At 48.0% G+C, this 19,937-nt stretch overlaps 3 protein-coding genes and 1 non-coding gene across 9 annotated transcripts in view; 3 read left to right on the top strand and 1 right to left on the bottom strand.

The window, feature by feature from the left end:
- The window catches only part of LPCAT3 (lysophosphatidylcholine acyltransferase 3), a 36,412-nt gene extending 26,964 nt beyond the window's left edge, over positions 1-9,448 (top strand). Inside the window, exons 2-14 of one of the 3 annotated variants that reach the window (XM_070270928.1) lie at positions 572-676; positions 3,307-3,414; positions 3,923-4,029; positions 4,591-4,684; positions 4,850-4,887; positions 5,323-5,501; positions 6,326-6,434; positions 7,188-7,274; positions 7,375-7,538; positions 8,172-8,319; positions 8,397-8,555; positions 8,662-8,790; positions 9,041-9,448. In XM_070270928.1, the coding sequence (XP_070127029.1) occupies positions 3,399-3,414; positions 3,923-4,029; positions 4,591-4,684; positions 4,850-4,887; positions 5,323-5,501; positions 6,326-6,434; positions 7,188-7,274; positions 7,375-7,538; positions 8,172-8,319; positions 8,397-8,555; positions 8,662-8,778 (1,218 nt within the window). In that variant the 5' untranslated portion in view covers positions 572-676; positions 3,307-3,398 and the 3' untranslated portion in view covers positions 8,779-8,790; positions 9,041-9,448. Of the gene's footprint in view, positions 1-571; positions 677-3,306; positions 3,415-3,922; positions 4,030-4,590; positions 4,685-4,849; positions 4,888-5,322; positions 5,502-6,325; positions 6,435-7,187; positions 7,275-7,374; positions 7,539-7,982; positions 8,320-8,396; positions 8,556-8,661; positions 8,791-9,040 lie in introns of all 3 variants that reach the window. The other 2 variants (XR_011439972.1, XM_001497952.7) reach the window with 2 other exon arrangements.
- A 240-nt stretch (positions 9,449-9,688) lies between these two features.
- EMG1 (EMG1 N1-specific pseudouridine methyltransferase) lies at positions 9,689-14,890 on the bottom strand. Its single transcript, XM_001497812.6, has 6 exons — positions 14,621-14,890; positions 11,227-11,328; positions 10,975-11,116; positions 10,535-10,593; positions 10,306-10,455; positions 9,689-9,964 (listed from the first exon to the last, which is right to left on the bottom strand). The coding sequence occupies exons 1-6, from the start codon at positions 14,786-14,788 to the stop codon at positions 9,851-9,853; spliced, it is 735 nt and encodes a 244-aa protein (XP_001497862.1). The 5' UTR covers positions 14,789-14,890; the 3' UTR covers positions 9,689-9,850.
- Positions 14,891-15,174: 284 nt separating this feature from the next.
- PHB2 (prohibitin 2) lies at positions 15,175-19,747 on the top strand. Of its 4 annotated transcripts, none has more exons than XM_001497865.5 (10): positions 15,175-15,308; positions 15,470-15,554; positions 15,843-15,922; positions 16,752-16,936; positions 17,392-17,521; positions 17,625-17,728; positions 18,154-18,231; positions 18,590-18,666; positions 19,195-19,200; positions 19,404-19,747. In XM_001497865.5, the coding sequence occupies exons 1-10, from the start codon at positions 15,182-15,184 to the stop codon at positions 19,429-19,431; spliced, it is 900 nt and encodes a 299-aa protein (XP_001497915.1). In that variant the 5' UTR covers positions 15,175-15,181; the 3' UTR covers positions 19,432-19,747. The 4 variants fall into 4 exon arrangements, with proteins under 4 accessions (XP_001497915.1, XP_070127031.1, XP_070127030.1 ...); XM_070270930.1 differs by having other exon boundaries at positions 19,195-19,252; XM_070270929.1 differs by lacking the exon at positions 19,195-19,200.
- LOC111774089 (small nucleolar RNA U89) lies at positions 17,799-18,062 on the top strand. The gene has a single exon (XR_002808931.1). It is a non-coding gene; the product is annotated as a small nucleolar RNA U89 (small nucleolar RNA).
- Positions 19,748-19,937: the final 190 nt, after the last annotated feature.

The raw sequence follows: 19,937 nt of genomic DNA, 5'->3' as shown, positions 1-19,937 counted from the left end.
ATCCCATTACTGGGTATCTATCCTAAGAACCTGAAATCAGAAATCCCAAGAGTCCCTTGCACCCCTATGTTCATTGCAGCATTATTTACAATAGCCAAGACATGGAACCAACCTACATGCCCAGAAACTGATGATTGGATAAAGAAGATATGGTATATATACACAATGGAATACTACTCAGCCATAAAAAAAGACAAAATTGGCCCATTCGCAGCAACGTGGATGGACCTCGAGGGTATTATGTTAAGCGAAATAAACCAGTCAGAGAAAGACGAACTCTATATGACTGCACTCACAGGTGGAAGTTAACATATTGACAAGGAGATCTGATCGGTGGTTACCAGGGAAAAGGGGGGGTGGGGGGAGGGCACAAAGGGGGAAGAGGTGTACCCACAACATGACTAACAATCATGTACAACTGAAATCTCACAAGGTTGTAATCTATCATAACATTAATAAAAAAAAAAAAAAAACCTCTGGACCAGGTTTGTGAAACAAACCTCTGCCTGTTTGGTGCTGTTAAAGGAAAGACAGCAACCCCCAGTCATCCAGCTCAGAATTTTATTCTCAGGACCTCGTCAGTACTGCTGCCTTCCACCAGGACTTTAGGAAGGCGGTGCTCCTCACCCTGGCTGCACGTAGAACCTCCCAGCCCTGCTGGATCAGACTCTGACAGGTGGGTGGGTCGGTGAGGAACAACTTTCGTTGTTTTTTTGAAGATTCTTCAGGTGACTGTAGCCACTATAATGGCTCCCACAAAACGCATTAAGACTCAGAAACAGCTTGTAGGACGACACCCTCCCAAAAACCAGCACAGCCTGAAGGGGTGACTGGGCAGCCAGGCTCCAAAGCCTGCTGAGCTGAGCAGCAGCCAAGAGCAAGGTTTGGTGTTTACACACTCAAAATCAGCTCTGCGTCGTCACAGCAACTCAGCCCAGCACAGCTCCTCCTTCCCCTCTGCAGCTTCATGCCAGGCTTTGCTGCTCTCTGTTATGATCTTAATGTTCTTGGTAACCTGGCCCGCTGCAGTCTTTTTATTTTCCTGCCACTTGCTCCATCTTCTTCTCGTGTGTTTACTAGTGAGCAATAATACTTCACCTGCATGGGACTCAACAACCTCCACTCCCCCGAAATACACCTGAAAACAAGAGGTAGCAGAAAGGGCCTGGCATGGCCAGAACTGATGTTACCAGGCCTCTGCACTAAGTCTGTAGGGAAAGCACCCAAGAACCTTGCTCTTGTCTTACCCTCGCTCTCGTCTTACCCTCCTTCTTTTAACATTTAAAACAAAGTTATGGTTTCTAAGGCCTGCAGGAAATCAGAAGTAGGGAAAGGAACTATTCTTGGCAGGCACACTGAAAGCTCCTAAAGTGACTGTTGATCCCTGAATAGCAAGGACAGGGGCAGAAAAGCTCTAAGAAATGGATGCAAGAATTCAGAATGCCAGACAGTGTAGGCCCACGAGGGTCAGAGCAAACAGTTTTACACACCTGAGCAGGTCATAAAGCCGTCATGACTTGACTTTAGAGTGAGTATGACCCGGATCACCAAGACAATGCTGTGTTCAATTTAAGGAGGCAAAGTAGTGTGTTGTGTTTTTTAATTTCAAGCATTCCAAATGGTTAAAAGTTTTAGTGCTTAAAGAGGTAAACGCTTAGCTATCCAGAACTTATTTATGAGTACTCTAGATAATTAAGATCTAGCCTATTTGTTTTTCTATTCCTTTATATCCTTATCCCTAAAACATTAAAAATAAAAGCAAAAGATTTAAGACAGCCAGGTCTTATTTGATACACTTTCTAGGACATGGCTCTGATTCTTAGCAATACTTGCTATTAACCTGGTATTCTGTCTCGGCCAAATTTCTGCCCATGTGACACGTATGAGACTTGATCCTGTTTCTTTGCTCATTCATCTGACTGGGAAAGGGTGATAGATGCCACCCTGTCCCTTGAGCTAGTAATTCTATATCACTTCATCTCAGCTAGAAAATAAACCAGTACGCACCACCTCCGCCTTCATTATGTACTCTATAAACAGAATGCTTGGCATATAGTAGGCATTCAGTAAATACTTGCTGAATGAATGAATGAGCCAGTTATCCACAGGCTAACTTTAAAATTAACTACTTGCATGAAGCTATAAATTTGATAAAGAGCCTAGCCCACTATGAGAACAGCAACCAAAGAACACCAGCAATTCTGGCACCGGGAAGATCAAATGGTTGATAGACTGTTATGTGAAAAAACTAGGATGCATAAGTACACAAGCTGTGATCATAAGTTAAAACAAAAGGTATGAGAAAAAAGACTGGAAGGACATAAGCCAATATGTAACTTAGCACGTTTACTTCGCACTTTCTTGGTGTGTGACTCTCTTCTAAGCATTGCAGAGTTAACCGAACTCACCACTATATTGCCAGTGATTAACTACAACTTAAAAGCAAGAATTCCAGCAACTGGGAACTGTCACCAGCCAAGAACACTAATTATGTAGATAGGATAGGTTAAGTGTCCTTCCAAAAAACAGTCAGAATTCTAATTCTTCGCATGTGCACTACTGCTGACAGACTACTGAGTGTGAGTCTGTAGTAAAACCCTGGAACACGCCAGTTTTAGTTGAGGAATACCAAATGTTATTGGCCCTTTTTAATTCAGTCAGCAACCCTGGGCCGTGCATCATCAGGTCACAGCCTATCAGGCGACCCCTGTAGTTCAGTCATGGCCCTGGGACTATCCTCTGAGTCACGGCCTGAGAAGATGTTTTTCCAGTATACCTAAATGGATTTATAACTCGGTCAGTGCCCAGACCTCAGTATGTGAGGAGTATCTACACGTATCCTGTACACATATATGCAAATGTATATGCAGTCAGCAATCCCAAATTTATATTTATCCTCTTAATAATCTGACTGATAATACTATAGCAGGACAGGTGATGAAATTATAATAGATCATAAAGGTGTAAAATAGTATTTCTGGGCATAGTTGGGTACCCTTGATTCCTTATATCATTTAAGAAAAATGGCAGAGAAAATTCCTAGCAGTATTTAACAGGCTGTAAGTGAAACGTAGTCTTAGTACCCAGTTTTGTATTGCCTCAATATAAAATTAGTATCTTCAGTTTAAATTTGTATTTACAAAGAGACTTTTGATTCTTGGGGATACTGTTATCATCTTCTCTGTTGACATCCATATAATATATGTTTTTTCCTCTCTGGGCTGAGTTTCATGACATATAAACTTCCAAAAGAAAATTGGGAGGGCACCAGGCACGAGTAACCCACTCTGCTCTTTCCCCCTCCAGGTTACCCCCTGGCTTTGTTTTACCGGCATTACCTTTTCTACAAGGACAGCTACCTCATCCATCTCTTCCACACCTTCACAGGCCTCTCAATTATGTATTTTAACTTTGGTGAGTGAACTGGATTAGCAGTGGCACCACAGTTAGAGGGAACCTGGGAAGGAACAGACTTGAACAAAATTTCCTGGAGAGAATTTGATGGGTTGGAAAGTTTTAATGCTCTGCTTGCAAAGACAGGGTTTGTATGGACAGGAACACAGCTTAAGCTTTCCTCTCCCAGATAAAAACATTTTGAGAGTGGCTACCCTTGCCAGACTCCATCAACAGGGAGGGAAGCTTCAGTTTCTCTCCGCTGTGGCTATCACTGGGTGACGGATCCAAGGCGTCCCCTCAGGAGCATCCCTTAGCTCCAGCACTCAGAAATACAGTAACTCCCTGATCGTCCATTGTATTTATACAATTCATTTCCTTCCCTTCCTCCAAAACATGAGGGTATTTTGGAAAAAACATCTAATACCAAAGTTTTTTCTTTATATATTCTCTTTGTGTTTAGAAGTCTCAGGAAGGGCGGGAATGCAAAAAAAAACAGGCTAAAGTTTGCTCTCTTCTCTGCATCCAGGAAACCAGCTCTACCACTCCCTGCTATGTGTTGTGCTTCAGTTCCTCATCCTTCGACTAATGGGCCGCACCATCACCGCCATCCTCACTACCTTTTGCTTCCAGATGGTAAACGTCTTTCCCTTGGGAGCTTAGGTCACTTTGGGGGTGGCGGTAGGTCAGGGACTGTGGTGTAGAAAAAGTACTGAACTGGAAGATCCAGTTTCTAACCCTGTCTCCCAGCAGCACTCGGCAGGATGCCATCGGGGAGGGCACTCTTCACAGCCACCAGGTGTCTCATCTGCAGATTACAGTGAAATCCATTACCTGCCTCAGGGAAGGGGTGCCAGCTAGTCCTTTGCATAGGACTGTGCCGTTAAGATTCTTTGATTTTGACCAGGATTAGCACAGCTGTCCGTGAGGGGAGTCACTTAAAGGCAAGGCAGAAAATCGACTAGAATGAGCTGCAGAATCTAAGCATCTAAATTCTCAGCCCTCATTTTGCTGAGAAACCTTGAGCAGGTCTCTTCCCCGTTATAGATTCAGTTTCTCCATTTATAGGAACTTCTTAAAGCCTTTAATGATGAGACCAGGAGAAAGGAAAAGTGAAAAAATACATTGGATTTCAGAGCAGGGAGAAGATAAAAGGAATAGTAGCAATGGTAGAATAAATAATTCCCCCTCTCCCAGGCCTACCTTCTTGCTGGATATTATTACACAGCCACTGGCAACTACGATATCAAGTGGACAATGCCGCATTGTGTCCTGACCTTGAAGCTGATTGGTGAGTGGTGGACCACTGCCTTCCCCTTTTACGCCAGGCTGCTCCCCATCTGACCATAACCCTCCTCTGTGCTCTCCCCATACACTCCTGGCTACACTCAGTCCACAGGCCACCTCCTCGGCGTCCTCTCCCTCTACTCTACCCACACCTTCTCTCTCTGCTCAGGTTTGGCTGTTGACTACTTTGACGGAGGGAAAGAGCAGGTAAGTACCCTTTCCTCCACAGAGAGGTTAAGAAATTTGACCAGAGGGAAGGAGAAAGGCTGTGGTTACCAAAAGACTGGACCCAAATGCTAGGGGCAGAGCCTCTTCCTCATCCCCAGCCTGTGTGATCTCCGTTGCAGATAGCACTGAGCAAGGATCAACAAATCTAATTTGCCCAGATCCAGCTCTTACACAAAGTCCAGAGATCAGTGCCAGCAAGGCATTTGGAAAAGCAGTAGCAGCCAGCTGTTGCTCAGCTACCCTGCACATACTCATTTCCACGTGAAGCAACTACTTTTCTCCATATCTTCCCCTCAAAGAGATGGCTATTGGAAGAACCCCAGTCCAGTGGGGCACAAGGGTGGGGAACACTCAGACTGGCTCTTGGGGGAGATTCAAGGTTATCCTGAACCATTCATTCTCTTCTCGGCATAGAATTCCTTGTCCTCTGAGCAACAGAAATATGCCATACGGGGTGTCCCTTCCCTGCTGGAAGTTGCTGGTTTCTCCTACTTCTATGGGGCCTTCTTGGTAGGGCCCCAGTTCTCAATGAACCACTACATGAAGCTGGTGCAGGGACAGCTGACTGACATACCAGGGAAGATACCAAACAGGTAATTGCCCCTCTTGGTCAAGACCTCTGTGTAGGTATCTCACCTGATACAAAGCCACTTCTGGAGTGACTTTCCTAACGGCCAGTCCTGGCTGCATTCTCCAGCATGGTCCTGGCCCCAGGCCTGTGCCTGTTCCTGGCCTGTGGCAACAGGCACGCCGTACCCGCTCACTGCCCGCAGAGTGGGCCCTTTTCAGCTTAGGTCACTTCCAGCCATCCATTCTGACCCCGTAGTACCAACATAAAAATTCATTTTTATGCCACAGAATTTTGCCTGAACCAGTTATGTCCCTGCCTTTAAAACTCATTTTCTCAGTTAAAAAAAAAAAAAAAAAGATTGTTAAATATATAAAAATGTATGTAAATATATATCACTGTAGAAAATTTAAAAGTCACCAGAAAAATCCTATCGCTGAGAACTTGTCTGCCTAAGTTGAAGCATCAATTGAACCACGATAGGAAGGAGCAGATTGAAAGTTGGTCATTATCACCTCTGCACTGGGCTTCAGTCCCGGCGTAGACTGAGGACACTGGTGAGACCTTGAGATGAGTGGTACCCTGAAGGGTGGGCACCACAGACTCACCCACACTGCTCCCCTGCTGTCCACCCTGCCCTGCAACTTGCAGGGTTTTGCATTCACCCTTCCTCATATCCAGCCACAGAGAGAAGATGTCTTTCCCTGAGACTCAGTATAGACCTCAGGCAGCGGAGCTTCTCATCCCATTCCAGACCAAGCCACACTTGGAGACACTCCTCTCCTGTTTAAAGGTTGGAGGGTGATGGGATTCGCTCTGCCCGCTGTGACTCTGCTTGTTCCTTTCCAGCACCAAACCTGCTCTCAAGCGCCTGAGTCTGGGCCTTGTCTACCTAGTGGGCTACACTCTGCTCAGCCCTCACATCACAGAAGAGTATTTCCTCACTGAAGACTACGATGTGAGTGGTTACTAACGCAGCAGCAGTATCACTGCATGAGAGATAGCAAACGGCCAGGCGAGGATCCCTGTAGATAGCCAACAAGCGGGTGATACCATCTACAAATGCATGTTGGTTTTGCTCTAGATCTGGGAGAGTTGGTGTCAATGCCAGCCGGGCCGGGACATGTTCATCAGCCAGCACTGAACGACCTTCGCGGGCACAGAGCTGTGCCAGGTGCACTTTTAGCACCCCTCGCCTTCCCCAGGAGCAGCTCTTAGTGTGCTTAATCACAGCCAAGTGACTCCTCAGAGCTTAGCAGCTTCTGGTCCTCTCCAGCCCGTTTCCTTCTCTTGATAGATTGAGGGGTTCTAGGGAATTCAAAACCCAAGGGAGGGGGAAGTGCTGGCTTTGGCTCCTGCCCAGCTGAAAGGCTTTAACAGTCCCATACCCACTCTGGGAAAGTTACCCTCTTTAAATTAAGGTTGGACATGGATTTATCAAAGTCCCATGGTACTAGTGTCCCAAGTGCTCAGCACTTTAAGAGAAGAGCTAAGGACAATGCTGTTTCTAGGACTCTCCAAGGAAAAGGAGGTAAATGGATGTTCACTGGGCTCCCTGCTTATTCCTCTTAGCCTCTTACAATGGCAGTGAAGCCAGCTGTCAGGTGGACATGAAGTAGTCAGCCGCGAGTTTGAAAGGGAAGAACAATAAGGGAAATTTGCCTTGCCCAGGTGGCATCCCTGATGCATGTGTGTTTTTTCTTCTCTCAAGAGCCGCCCTTTCTGGTTCCGCTGCATGTACATGCTGGTCTGGGGCAAGTTTGTGCTGTACAAATATGTCACCTGTTGGCTGGTCACAGTAAGTAGAAAAGATGAAACAGGGTCTTATTTAGACAAGCTGTGGTGGACAGTGGCGGGGAGAGTGGCAAGAACCCTAACTGAGTCGTTCCTTCCCTCAGGAAGGAGTATGCATCTTGACGGGGCTGGGCTTCAATAACTTTGAAAATGGAAAGGCCAAGTGGGATGCGTGTGCTAACATGAAGGTGTGGCTCTTTGAAACAAACCCGCGCTTCACTGGCACCATCGCCTCTTTCAACATCAACACCAATGCCTGGGTGGCCCGGTAAGCCGCAGAGGGACGTCTGGGCCCTGGCTCCTTCCTTCCACCGCTTTCTGGGATTTGAGGGCAGGGATGTGTGATGTCACTTCTATCCATCTGTTCCCACTTTGGGTAGAAGCTCCAGTCATTCTCACACACACCCACATGCTTTTGTCTCCACCCCCACCCCCACCCCCAAAGAACCATTCCTGTCACATTTGAAAAACAAGAGCAAGATATATAAGTGCCTTGAGTCCTGGGTTTTAATCCCAGTTCTGCCACTGGTTTTATGTTCTTCATTGTCCTGTTTGTAAATACCTTTGTTTATGGGTCCCCACCCGTGGAGTGTACGCAGCGTGAGTTAGAGAGCTGGTCCCCACTGCGACTTCAGCTTCAGGCACTCAGTCATTATCTGTTGTTGGCCCAAGTTCACCCAGCTAAGCCATAGTTCTGTTTTCTGTCTCTCAGCTGTGAGTCATCAACCTCCCTGCCCTCCATCTCTACAGCTAATCAGACAGCACTGCTTCCTTACCCCATGTGGCCCCAAGGGGGAGCCCGTCACCACCACTGTACTTCTGGGGTGCGAGAACCCGGAGGCAGGATGGTGGGAGTGCAAGGACTGGTCTGAGGCTCATCCTTACCGACCCTTTCCTCTAGTTACATCTTCAAACGACTCAAGTTCCTTGGAAATAAAGAACTTTCCCAAGGTCTCTCGCTGTTATTCTTGGCCCTCTGGCATGGCCTACACTCAGGATACCTGATCTGCTTCCAGATGGAATTCCTCATTGTTATCGTGGAAAGACAGGTGGGCCTTAGGGTGGTGGCTGAAAGGGGAATATGAGAAGGGGCAAGACATGGATGATCTCTCCCCTTCCTCCCCAGGCTGCCAGCCTAATTCGAGAGAGCCCAACCCTGAGCAACCTGGCTTCCATTACTGTCCTGCAACCCTTCTACTATCTGGTGCAGCAGACTATCCACTGGCTCTTCATGGGTTACTCAATGACTGCCTTCTGCCTCTTCACATGGGACAAATGGCTTAAAGTAAGTGAGGGCCTGCTTGCAAAGATGGGAGAGAATCACAAAACCTCAGGCCATAAGGCACATTCTATGCTCTTTGCCTACCTCAGTGGCCTGTATCTCTCCACAGGTGTATAAATCCATCTATTTTCTTGGTCACGTTTTCTTCTTGAGCCTACTGTTCATACTGCCTTATGTTCACAAAGCAATGGTGCCAAGGAAAGAGAAGTTAAAGAAAATGGAATAATCTGTTTTCCTGGTAAGTAAACATCCCTACAGCTAAGCTGAAACTGCCAGGTTACAGATTAGAGCAATAGCCTGGGGAGAGGGGCGAAGGGATTATTGGAAATTTGGGGTGAGTCTCAGGGTAGCCTGGCTTCTAGGAAACACAGTATGGGGCACTGACTACTCTAACTTAGGCATGGCAGGAAGAAGCTGGAAGGGCTGTAGACCAGGGACTAGAAGGAGTAACTCTGACCAGCCTCCCAATCAAATTTCTTCTCTTGCAGGTGGCCTAGAGCAGGAATGGTGCAGAAACGATTCATCTCCCTTTTCACAGCACTCTTTCGCCCCAGAGCACAGAGAACACAGAAGCCAGGGAGTGGGAAGACATGGCACTCCCAGCTGTACCTCTGCTGCCAGCCAAATCTTCATTTGGGGCAAAGGGGAAACTCTCGTGGGAGGAGTAGAGGGGCCCGTGTCTCCTCTCAGCTCCCCCATGCACGATGCCTTATCTCTCTCCCTCTAGCCAGGAATCTGTTGTTTTTTCCTTCTGCCAATTTACTATGATTGTATACGTACCACTACCACTGCCCCCCCCATGGGGGGGAGGGAAGGGGTACAAGGCCCCACCTGCTCCACTTTTTCTACCTTGGAACTGTACCAGATAAAATCACTTCTGTTTCTTCAGTTTTTCACTGCTAGCATTCATGGCTGCTTTCCTTCAGACCAAGTTCTCCATGCCTGCCATGGCTGAACTACTCAGGGCTCTTTCCTTTCAAGCACAGTAATCTCAAAGGTTTGGAGCCAAAGCTCATGTGCAGAGCTGGGAACCAAAGTGCACACGCTGTAACCTCACACTCTCCCTAAAGTCTGAAGAGAACCACCAACTGACACCATTAGATTCTAAGTTGAGAAATCGCCAGAGAACCACCAGGTTTGCAAGAACAGTATTTATAGGAGAAACAAATAGCAACTGTATAGCCTCGGCTTCTGCAAACCCCACAGTCTTGGTGCAAGAAGGTCATCTTCCAACAGTGAGTTGAGAAGAGGGTCAAGGGATGCAATGTCCAGTCTCTGTTTCAGAACAAGGTTCTACATCAAATGACGCCCCATACTTCTTCAAAGGCTGTGGTCAGTTTTGCACAGGTCAGGGCAGCAGAAAGGGGGTAGTTGCTGATGGACACCATCTTCTCTGTATACTCCACACTGACCTAAAGAGAGGACAGTTCTGTCAGCCAACTCAATCCCTCTGTAACAGGTTCATCCCTTCTTTAGGGCAGGAGAAACAGGGCTGGGCAAATATTTCACAGTGCTGCTATTGTCAGATTTGTCCACAGGGTGAAGAAGTCCTAGCTTTGACTATTACAAATGTGCCAGCAGTCCTTAAAGGATGCATCCTGTGGCAGGATGTGGAACTCCCATTTGTCTTCCAGCTTTGTTCTTATCCTCTATTTCCCAACTTAGAAGGAAAAGGATTGTCAGAATCCTAACTCAGAATTCCGTACTAAACTCCAGCTCTATGAAGAATCTAAGAGTTGAGCCCAGAACCTACCTTGCCATGGGCAAAGGCCCCCACCACAAAAACAATAGGGTCACTGCTGGGCACCAACTCTCGGACATCACTGACGACAGGGGTAGAAAATGAAGTGCCGATTTTCATACATCCCACAGGGAAGTGATCTGACACTGGATTCTTAATTACCTAAAGAAAAAAAGAGAAAAATCAGCCCAAGAAACATTCACAGAACCCTACCTCCAAGCAGGAGGTGTAAATACCTCACCTTCAAGAGCTTCTGGGGGCCGTCAGCTGCTCGGACGCTGAGTTTGTGTAAAAGCTGAACTAGGGCAGAAAGAAGGAGTTCAGAGCTAGGTGGAGACACTACTCCTTCTGCCCAGTAAGCTAACCAGAAACAAGCCTAGGAAGGGGGGCTCCACGTGTCCTTTACGTCCACACTGTACTGCTAAAACGTCATCAACAAGTGGTTGTCAAGCATATGACTAGTGGTGTGGCAATGGGTTCACTCCCTTTTTCACGCAGCCAGGAACCCACGCAGGCTTCACCCATGCACATGGAAAGATGATGAAGAGTCCTTGTTCTGGGATCAGTCATGTGCCCGCCTCCCTCCACTTCAAAATTCTATGTTTAATTTATCCCTTTTCCTCTTCTCCCTTCTTCACTACTGCCAAGTTCATTCTGAACTTTGAGTCCTAAGGATCTCACCCATAAGGCCACAAAAGCGGTCAAAGGTTCTGGGAATTCGAGTCTGGGGGTTCACTTCAATCAGCACATTCTTCTGTGTGTGGATATAAACCTGTAGCAGGCCAGCTCGGTTCAGGGGACTGTCCATCAGCATCAGTAGACTCTGAGGGCGGCAGAAACCGGGCACAGTTAGGACTGAAGAGAAGCAGCGTGCAGCTGCTCTACCTTCCATAAAAAGACTCCAGGGGTTGTGATCTCTGTCCCTGGAGTTACCTGGTGAGCTATGTCTGGTCTCACTTCTCCAGGGTCCCGTCCATTCTTCAACAACATAGACTTGTGCTTGTCACAGTTTAGCAGTTCATATGTCTTCCCTACCTGAAGGACAGGGAACATGATAGCAACATAAGCTGCTTTGACCGAGCCTAGTGGTTCTCAAAGTGTGGTCCCCAAACCAGCAGCAGCACCGGGAAATCTGTTAAGACAGTCAAGTTCTCAGGTCCACTGTAGATCTATTGAATCAGACACTCTGGGGGTAGAGCCCAGCAAGCCCGTCGGGGGATTACTGTGTGGCCATGTTACTCTCCTTTCTCCCCAACCCCCAGGGACCCCAGGCCCCGTAACTGATCTTCGAAGGAAGAAGGAAGGCGCAACCTGTGACTTCACACGATCTAGACTGGATTTAACTTTAAAACCTATGGCTATTAGGCAAAGCCAGTGAGGAACCAGGAAGGAGTGAGGTTAGTGAGCAAGGCTGAATGCTTGCTCATCACAGGAGCATTATGTATACACTGGGCAAAATATACACAGTCACTACCCTCAGTTTGCTTATAACAAACACTGAGAAGAGCTGCAAATCTGAACAGGAGGAAGTGTGACAATGCTCATGATGCAGGAGGTAGTTTAATCAAGGAATACTTCTCTCAGAAGTGAAAGAAGAGGGATCGTCCCCACGTTTTAAGACGTGAGCAAAGGTACGAACAGAATAAAACGCAGAAATGCAAAGAAAGAAAATGATGCTGAATAAGTGGGAACTGGGGAACTGAATGGCAATGGTTATAGATGAAACTGCTTTGTAAACTGCAGAACCCTCAAGTATCAGGCACAATGCCAGAAATAATTCAGGAATAACAGGGGCATGAGAATGAGGAGTACTATGCTGACAACTCTGTATACTAGAAAAGACACCAGCTCGAAGTTTGATACTAAAGATCTGTCTGGATCCATCTGTAGCAGCTAAAAGAAAGAATTGCAAATTGCAATTTGGAGTCCTGGGAGCATCAGGTGGTCAGTAAAGCGTCTAAAAACACACCACTAAATACAAATACAGGTTTTGAAAGCCTAAGTTTTTATCTATCAATAGAGCATACATATGTCTGGCAACCTCTTGAGATACATGACTCCAGAAAGTTTGGGGAAGAGGCGTGCAGATTTTGAAATTAAATAACTGAAATAACGTCAGAGAGTAAGCATAGAGAAAGAACAAAAGGACTGAGAACTAAGTCCATGGGACACTTCTAGAAGAAAAAGAACCTCTTAAATAGAAGAATCCAGTTTCAAACCATTAGTAAGTTATAACCAGGATTTTTGTTCTTTTAATGAAATAGAATAGAAAACAGAGTACCTCACATGTAGTAATGGTAAGTAATGGTTTATGAAACTTTTGGTTTCATATACACTCATGCATCACATAATGACGTTTCAGTCAATGACAGACCACATATACAATGGTAGTCCCATAAGATTAGTACCATAGAGCCTAGGTGTGTAGTAAGCTATACTACCTAGGTTTGTGTAAGTACATTCTATGACGTTCACATAAGGACGAAATCACCTAACAATGCATTTCTCAGAATGTATCCTGTCAAGCGATGCATGACTAGTTGAGTGTGTATACTGGCTCACAATGTAATTTTTTTATTGTGGGTTGTGGTTAATAAACTTGAAAACCACTAACTAGAATAATCAGAGAATGAATACCATGTGTATTCATTTCCGTCATAGGTATTGGAGATAGAAGGATTTTTAAAACTTTATGGTCTGTCCTCGTAGAGCCTTCTAGATGAAGAGACAAACAGTAAACAGCCACATGAATACTTAAATTGTGATAAACATTATGAAAGAAAAATGGTTCCTTAAAGGAATATAATAGGAGGACCTGATTTATACCAGGAAGGGAGTCATTTCTAGGAGGAAGTAACATTTAACCTGATTGAAGAATGAGCAGCAATAACAGACTCAATAATTGTTAAATGAGTGACCATTAAGTAGGAATGAATGAAGCAAAGAGTAAAGGGAGCTTCCAGTTAGAGGACATTACGTGCGATGGCCTTACGGTATAAGAGAACCTAGTGCTTTCAAAGAGCTTAAAGAAGACCAATGAGGCTGGAGTATAAAAAATAAGTGGAGAGACAAGGGCCAGATGAGGCTGGCAGAAGCAAGAGGTACCAGCAGAAGGAAGGCAAAAGATAACAGTACAGAAGATTTCAGGGGCTGGCCTGCTGGCACAATGGTTAAGTTCGCACGTTCCGCTTTGGCGGCCTGAGGTTCACTGGTTCAGATCCTGGATGTGGACATGGCACCGCTTGGCAAGCCATGCTGTGGCAGGCATCCCATGTATAAAGTAGAGGAAGATGGGCATGGATGTTAGCTCAGGGCCAGTCTTCCTCAGCAGAAAGAGAAGGATTGGCAGCAGATGTTAGCTCAGGGCTAATCTTCCTCAAAAAAAAAAAAGGCAATTTAAACCAGCTATCATTTCTGTCACCCCTGGAGTACCATTAATGACAACTCAGCCTAAATTCTTCCAGAGCACGCTCCAGGAATTTTAATTTGGCCAAGACTTTTTCAACTTCTTAATAAGTAACCTGGAATCAGTAGCAATAATAACTAATTCCAAGTGACAGACATTATTCTAAACTCTACACGCATTAACTTCTTTAATCCTCTCAACGACCCAGTAAGGTAAGTACTACTATCATCCCCATGGAACATATGAAGAAATGAAGTAAGTGGTTAAGTGAGATTCAGAATAGGCTAGAAAGATAGGAGGCAATTAAGTGAGGGATGAATACCTAAGAACCTATAATTAGGTTAGAAATATCAATTACAGAACAAAATGAAAGGAAATCTGATTAGCTGATCATTTTTAAAAAAAAGTTTTCTAGACTGCAAGTAATAAACTGCCACAGTGTTTAAGATGTAAAAGTATTAAATGATCATCTGATCCATACAGTGTTTCGAAGTGGACAGTAATACAGAGGATGATGACAGTAGACAACTTTTAGCAAATTAAATCGTTAAGTCCTTACAAATAAAAGGTGGGCAGACTACGCTACAGTAACTACCCTTCTCCTCTGCCCCGTAACTTAACCTGGGATGATGTACGGTGATACAATGGACGAAACTCCTCTCCCCCTAGATGACTTTATATCAAAAAATCCTGGTAAATCAATTGGAAGCAAGGCCGTGACGGCTGCAATGGGATTTAAGAAGGGCAGAGGAAAACGAGTAGTGCCAACCCAGGATGTTAAACCAAGAGGCAGTCAACTAGGCCACTCTTCCTCCAAAACATGTTTCACCTCTGCTTTCTCCATCCGCGTTAAGCCCTTCACCCTCATCCCACGGGGTCCCATCCCATCGACCTACTAGTTCTCTTCTTGTCCCAAACTACCTTGACCGTCTCCAGACTGGCCCCTTCCAGCACCACAATGAGCCTACGGCCTCCGATCTTGCTTCCCGCCCCGAGTCGGGGCCGCTTGGGCGCGACGGCATCCCAGCCAGGCTCCTGCTCCCCAGCCCGTCGCTCACGAGGTTGGAATCCACCGCTGGGCGCAGCCATCTTGCCACCGGACCGGAAATTGTGCTAACGTCCCTAGATTAAAACCTCCGGCTCGCCCGAATCGCTAACTTCCTCCCGGCTGCCATTTTGAAAGTGGGCGCTTGGAAAGGAAGATGACTTGCTGTCTGGCGCTACCGAAGTCTCTCTGGGAGGGCAGGGTTCCAAAAAAGGGCGGGAACTTCCGGATGCGTAATTCCTGTGCGCGAAGTTCGGGTCCGCAGTGGCCCGAGGGGAGGGTTTAGAAGGGAGCGCACTTCCGGTGCCCTTTCTCCCGCAAGCACCTCGGGCCCCGGACCCTCGTGTGAAGGGTGCGAGCCCTAAACTGGAGTGGGGTAGAGGCGTGCGGGTCGGCACCCCCTGCTGACGCTGGTGCCGCCGGCCTCCGGATCGGACATGGCCCAGAACTTGAAGGACTTAGCGGGACGGCTGCCCTCCGGGCCGCGGGGCATGGGCACGGCGCTGAAGCTGCTGCTGGGGGCCGGCGCCGTGGCCTATGGCGTCCGCGAGTCCGTGTTCACCGGTGAGCACCCTGCGCCCGCCTCTAGACACCAGCCGTCCCTCCCAGACCCCCGCCCGGCCGCGCCGGGTCCCCGCGCCCACCCAGCCCCCCACCCCGCCCCACCAGAGGCCGGCACGTACTCCACGCAGCGGCCAGTCCTCACCCCCACCCTCTCCCCACAGTGGAAGGCGGGCACAGAGCCATCTTCTTTAATCGGATCGGGGGCGTACAGCAGGACACCATTCTGGCCGAGGGCCTTCACTTCAGGTAATGGCGGGCAGAGCGGACTGACCCTGACCCTTCACCCTTGAACGCCGACCCATCAGGGGCTATAGCAGGACTTTCAGTAGGATTCCCCGATCTCCCAGGACAGTGGGTGCTGCTTAGAGTTCCAGCCGCGCATAAACTGTTGCTTTCCAAAGGGAGAAGAGAATTTCTCCTTGTTCGTAGTCATTAAGAGGAGGAGCAGGCCAGGAAACACGTGGTGATGGAAAACCGGGCAAAACTAGTGACACTGCAGTCTCCTAACACCTATCCCTGTTCCCTTCCCTCCAGGATCCCTTGGTTCCAGTACCCTATCATCTATGACATTCGGGCCAGACCCCGAAAAATTTCTTCCCCCACAGGCTCCAAAGGTAGGTCTGGACACGGTAGTCACTGGCAGATGGGCTACCTAAAGTAAACAGGGGAGCGAGGCGGAGACCCTGGGGGCGGGTGGTGGTGAGCTGTAGTAACAGCACTTGCTAGTAGGCTTAAATCAGTACGTTCTGGACACACTGTGTTTGCTCATTTCTGTTAACTGCTCCTCCCCCGTGTTGTAAACTCTGTGAGAGCATTGTTCATCCTTTGTTTTGTTCACTGCCTAGATCAAAGCTTTGTTTTAAAGCCCTTTTTTCTTTTAACTGCTTGGTTTATTAATTATATTCACTAGTACACCCTGTCCTTGGGAAGCTTGGACCCACTCTTCACTGGTGCACCTGTTCTCTCATATACACACACAGAGACGTGTACACACTGAAGCAAGGAGCTCACCTGTAATGCACTTTTTCATACTGTGTTTAGTGCAGGTCGCTTAAAATTCCCTAAACTCTGGACCCTGGGAATAAAGGATTCATAAAACACAATTCTTGTCCTCGAGTTCTTGCAGTCTAGTAAAGGAGACGGGTGGTTATGGTACAGCACATAGAGCCTACAGTGCGCTTGCACACAGTACAGTGGCAAAAAAGAGAGATTAGCTTTGATGGAGGGGTTGCAGGTTGAGAAGACTTCACAGTAGGTAAGGATGCATTTGGCCTGTGCCGAGTCACATCTTGTCACCTAAATTACCCTCCTCCAGACTGCACAACATTGCATTAGGTGTGGAGGGAAATGCATGGAGGAGAAAATGCTTGGGAGGGGTGCTGGTCTACCAGGCCAGATAAGGCCCCCATGGCCTTGAGCAGCCACTGCTGACGTCGCTCTTAGACCTGCAGATGGTGAACATCTCCCTGCGAGTGCTGTCTCGACCCAACGCCCTGGAGCTTCCCAGCATGTACCAGCGCCTAGGGCTAGACTACGAGGAGCGAGTGTTGCCGTCCATTGTCAACGAGGTGCTCAAGAGCGTGGTGGCCAAGTTCAATGCCTCACAGCTGATCACCCAGCGGGCCCAGGTCTGACTCTAGCTCCTGTCACCATCTGATTTGTGTCAGCTTTTCCCTGCTAGGCCCAAGGCACTGGGGGTTAGCAAAGGCAACTCAGAAAAGGGTTGTGACCCTAGTTCCATTTCTACCTGAAAACTGTACTCATGGTCATTGTGGGAAACGAGGAGAGCCAAGACTAGAACTCGATAACAGTCATTGTTAGGAAGCATGGGAGAAAACAGTAACAACGTCTGGGGGTGCATACTGGAGAGAGTAGAAGGTTAGGAGTCAGTGGGACCTGCTGAAAAAGAGGAGCATGTCCTTTCCAACTCAGGTGTTGTAGTGAGGAGCTGAGAAAGGGTTAGTGAGCTTGCTGCCATTTTTAGGAGAGCTGGTATTTAGAGGATCACAGCAACACACCTTCCTTTCAGTTTTCTGGTTCCCTCAAACCACTTCCCCCTTCCCCCCCTCACCCCACCCTCCAGGTATCCCTGTTGATCAGACGGGAGCTGACAGAGAGGGCCAAGGACTTCAGCCTCATCCTGGATGACGTAGCTATCACAGAGCTGAGCTTTAGCCGAGAGTACACGGCTGCTGTAGAAGCCAAACAAGTGGGTGAGTTACAAGAGGCATAGGGCAAGGGTTTCTGAGAATGCGGGGGAGGGCTGGGGTTCCTGACACCTCACATTTCTGACCCCTTGACCCTCTCCCACCACAGCCCAGCAGGAGGCCCAGCGGGCCCAGTTCTTAGTGGAAAAAGCAAAGCAGGAGCAGCGGCAGAAGATCGTGCAGGCTGAGGGTGAGGCTGAGGCCGCCAGGATGATATCCTTCTGCTGGAGAGGTGTCAGCTCAGCCCCCGGGGCACCTTGCTTTCCCCACCCTCCCTCATGGGCTGGCTGATGAGACTAAGGCGAATGCGACTCCGTGCTCTCTATCCTTGGCTTCCTGGGGGTGGAGGTTTTGAATGGAATCTGAAATCTTAGTGGGGTACCTGAGGCCTGGCTCCTCACTGTAATGCAGATCAACAGCACTGCTGGCCTTGCCTCTGTTTCTGCTGCTACCTCCAGTGACTGGCAGCTGCCTGGAGGAGGGCCCACAGGTGGGGACCAAAGTAGGACTAGGCACGAGGCAGCTGAGCGCAACCTTGGATCTGACAGCCCAGAGGAGGGCTGGAGTGAGGGGAGTAGTAAGGATGAGGCCAGGGATTGAGGCTGGCTTGTGTGACCCCTTAACTTCACTCTGCCCACCTTGGAGAAGCACTAAGCAAGAACCCTGGCTACATCAAACTGCGCAAGATCCGGGCAGCCCAGAACATCTCCAAGACGGTGAGTTGAGAGCCCAGCCTCTCAGGGGCTGCCTTGAGAGCAGATGTTTTCTGTTAAAGTACATTCAAGTGGAGGAATTAGAGTCTTGCTCATTCAGGTTTCTACTCAAACTGGCTTATCTGACACTCTTCCCCTCTCACCAAAGAAGATTCCTCTGGGCTCCCCTGCCCTTTTCTTCATGCCTGTTATCATATTGACACATCAGCGGGGCTCGCTGCTCTCGGTCCTTGTGTAAGGGCAGAAAGCATGTCCTCATTGCTGCATCCCTGTTCCTGACTCACATGTGTTCCATCGGTGGTTACTGAATTGCAAAGATGGGGGTCAAAGTCAAGTATCTGTCTTATTTCCTGCCCTGTAGATTGCCACATCACAGAATCGTATCTATCTCACCGCTGACAACCTCGTGCTGAACCTACAGGATGAAAGTTTCACCCGGTGAGAGATGTGACTGTCCCAGTGGGGTGTCACAGAGAACCTGAGACCTGAGTCTGGTCACTTAGGCTCTGGAGCCTGTTGCCAGCTTACTCTTGTGACCCTTGAAAAACACCATTTCTCTGAACCAAAGTTAGAAAAGTGGGTGGTTGGTAATTCCTAATAAATATCATAGGATTGATTTTTTGAGATCAAAAAGGATTATTCATCTAAAAAGCACTTTAATTGTAAAGGTTTGTCTAACTGAAAAGTGGGGAAAGATGATATTCACTGTACTTATTTGGGACCTTTGAATTACTACTCTGGGGCACAGAAGGATTCTAGGAAAGGAGAGATGAGAAGTGGCATGGTCAGGGAACCCAGTGTCTTCCTCTCCAGAGGCTGAGATTTCTGGCTGTCCAACCCATTTGTCTTTTTCCCTTGGGAGCAGAGGTGGGTTAGAGCTGTTTGGGGCCTGAAGCTGGCAAATCACATGTGCATTTCTCTTCTCTTTCTCTGTTCCCTGTTCATCTGGTGCCCTGGTGTCCGCAGAGGAAGGTAAATTGTTGGTGCATCCTTGTTGCTATGGGGACTTGCGGCTCCTCTCCCGGTACCTGCCTCCTTCCCCCTAACCTCACCTTTCTGACCTGCCACACTCCCCTGCCCCCTCACACGCCCTCATCTGGAAGGAGGGTAGTTGAGGAGGGAGTGGCTGGAGGTGCTCTGCCTCCTCTAACGTCGTCCGTCTGTCTGGTTTCCAGTGACAGCCTCATCAAGGGTAAGAAATGAGCCTGGTGAGGAGCTGCACCCCCGAGAAGTGGATCTGTGCCCTGGTGTTTGAGGAGCCGGCTTGGGGCCCAGCACACCCCACCCCACCCCCAGCATCATGTGATGGTACCCTCTGCATTTCTCCTCCCAATCCTTAGATGAACGATGACTGACCCGTTTTCAGGGGAATGACTTTCCTCCTCCCTGTATTGGCCAGGGGTATCGGGACAGTGTGTGATTTCTCAGTGATTTCCTACCGTGTTGGTTCCTCTCAAGGTTGGGAGGCGATAACCACCATCCCAGGAATTCTCAATAAATTTTTATTACTTAAGCTGAAGTTAAGTCTTCTGTTTCCGAGCTGGGTTAGGGAGGCACACATGTACTTTGATTACACACTCCTGGGTCTTTGCCAGCAGGGGGCGCAAAGACTGGCCTGCGCCCTGCTGCTCACCCTGGGAGCCCACCAGTCAGATCCAAAACAGGACCCAAGCTGGGGGCAGCAGGCCCTCAGATCCTGAAGGCCAGCT

This window comes from Equus caballus, chromosome 6 (assembly GCF_041296265.1).
Source record: "Equus caballus isolate H_3958 breed thoroughbred chromosome 6, TB-T2T, whole genome shotgun sequence".
NCBI classification, from domain to species: domain Eukaryota; kingdom Metazoa; phylum Chordata; class Mammalia; order Perissodactyla; family Equidae; genus Equus; species Equus caballus.
This window is presented reverse-complemented; position numbering and strand designations above follow the sequence as displayed.